Source organism: Sinocyclocheilus anshuiensis, unplaced genomic scaffold (assembly GCF_001515605.1).
Source record: "Sinocyclocheilus anshuiensis isolate Anshui unplaced genomic scaffold, SAMN03320099.WGS_v1.1 scaffold2043, whole genome shotgun sequence".
Lineage (NCBI taxonomy): Eukaryota > Metazoa > Chordata > Actinopteri > Cypriniformes > Cyprinidae > Sinocyclocheilus > Sinocyclocheilus anshuiensis.
Genome location: NW_015548419.1, coordinates 336,022 through 337,819, shown reverse-complemented (window position 1 = coordinate 337,819; position 1,798 = coordinate 336,022). Strand labels below are relative to the sequence as shown.

Here is a 1,798-nt window from a genome sequence, read left to right as displayed (position 1 = left end):
AAATCTCACGTCTGGTCTCAGCTTGTGTACGCAAGTTTTTGAGTTACCTGAACTTGCGTGCAGCATAGTAAATACGGTGGAGAATTGTAGAATGACAGCATTTTGTTCATTTAGGTTATTTTCCTGACTGTCAACCGAAGCTCATTAGTTCAGCCATTCATCATCAAACTAAAATGCCGTCAACCAAACATAAAAGTTACACTGTTTATTTTAAAAGGTCCACTGTAAAATCAGCGTGCAGAGCCCAAACAAACATTTTTGCGCATGTGAAGGATTTTACACGGATATTAGAACATGAGTGTAGTATAAAGCCTTGTTTAGGCTACATAATGAATAATAGTTAAGCAACCAAATCTTACTAATATGGCAAAAATGGAAACATTTGGATTCTTGTGGTATGGTTTCAGTTTTGCTTGACATTTGTATGCTGTTTGCCACTATAGCCTAATTTTTGTTTTATTTTATAGTTTAATATATAATTTTATAACTACTTATTTTTCATTCTTGTTCTGTTCTGAATATCGTTAAATTTAAAATATGTGTTGCAAAGTGAGGGAAATAGGCTATAATGTTTATATTTAGCCTACCAGTATTTTAATATACATATAAATGACATAAATTAATGTAGCCTAATTGTTTGCAATTACAACGTTAACGGGTATTTTTGGAGTAAGATCAATTTCTCTTTCATGAGATTACTTACTCGTTTTGGCCGGGTTTCGTTTCTCCGTGTCGTAAACTCTAGGGGTGAGGCTTCTAAACCGGGGTGTTTTTAGGGGCGTGATATTCAAATGACGATTGTTTTCTGCCGGCAAATTTATCAACGTGCAATCATTCGTACGATGAGATTGGTGGCATACGAATGTTTCATGAATCACACGTGAACTCTGTCGTAAGTTGATTTGTGTGTATCTGCACTCGTTTCTACGTTAGATTGATAAATGAGGCCCATTGTTATCTACCTGTTCTCAGTGAACTTACACATTGTTTTGTTTTTTTAGATGAAGAGGCAGTGCCAGAAGAGGATGAGAATGAGGACAATCCGTTTGCCACAGAATTTCAAGAGGATCAGGAAGCAGCATACTTAAAAGATCCTAAAAAAGCATTACAGGGCTTTTATGACAGAGAAGGTAACATAACTTGATGCAAATGAAGATACAGAATCATGAAATCCTGATTTCTTTACCACGCAAGCATGTTATTTTAACTGTTTATTTTCATTTCAGGAGAAGAACTAGAGTTTGAGTATGAAGAAAAAGGCCAAGGTACCTGGCTCTGCAGAATTAAGTAAGCACTTAATTTCTGTTTGCAACCAAACCACATTTGCACCTTTCTTTATTTTTAGCAGTTTAACACCAGCTGCCAAAATTGGAATGATTGGTGGCAAAATTGTCTACTAAAATGCACAGACAGGTTGATCTTGCATTGTGAACATTACTTATGAAAAAGTATACAGGTGATTTTGGTGACATTTACATAGAAGTTGGAATTTTAAAATATTGTGTTTGATATCTGTGTCTTTTAGGTTGCCAGTGGATGATGCTATGGGCAGGCAGTTGGTGGCTGAAGTGACCCACTCAGGAAAAAAGAAAGAAGCCGCCGTCCAGTGCTGCTTGGAGGCCTGCCGCATTCTGGAGGCCCGTGGTCTTCTGCGACAGGAGGCAGGTAGGTAGACATCAAACAGTCAATACCAAAAGCTTTATTGACAGATTTATGACTGGAGCTGTCAGATTTAAACCCTTTACAAAAATCACCATGTTCATTTTTTTTTTTTTTTTTTTTTCATTTTTTTTTCCAA

The 1,798-nt window shown here is 36.4% G+C and overlaps 1 protein-coding gene across 2 annotated transcripts in view; it reads left to right on the top strand.

Moving 5' to 3' along the window:
- Window positions 1-1,798, top strand: part of LOC107656752 (kanadaptin-like) — a 19,421-nt gene that overhangs the window by 3,720 nt on the left and 13,903 nt on the right. For both annotated transcript variants that reach the window (XM_016444696.1, XM_016444695.1), the window contains exons 3-5: window positions 1,002-1,130; window positions 1,227-1,287; window positions 1,526-1,665. In XM_016444696.1, the coding sequence (XP_016300182.1) occupies window positions 1,002-1,130; window positions 1,227-1,287; window positions 1,526-1,665 (330 nt within the window). The remainder of the gene's footprint in view (window positions 1-1,001; window positions 1,131-1,226; window positions 1,288-1,525; window positions 1,666-1,798) is intronic.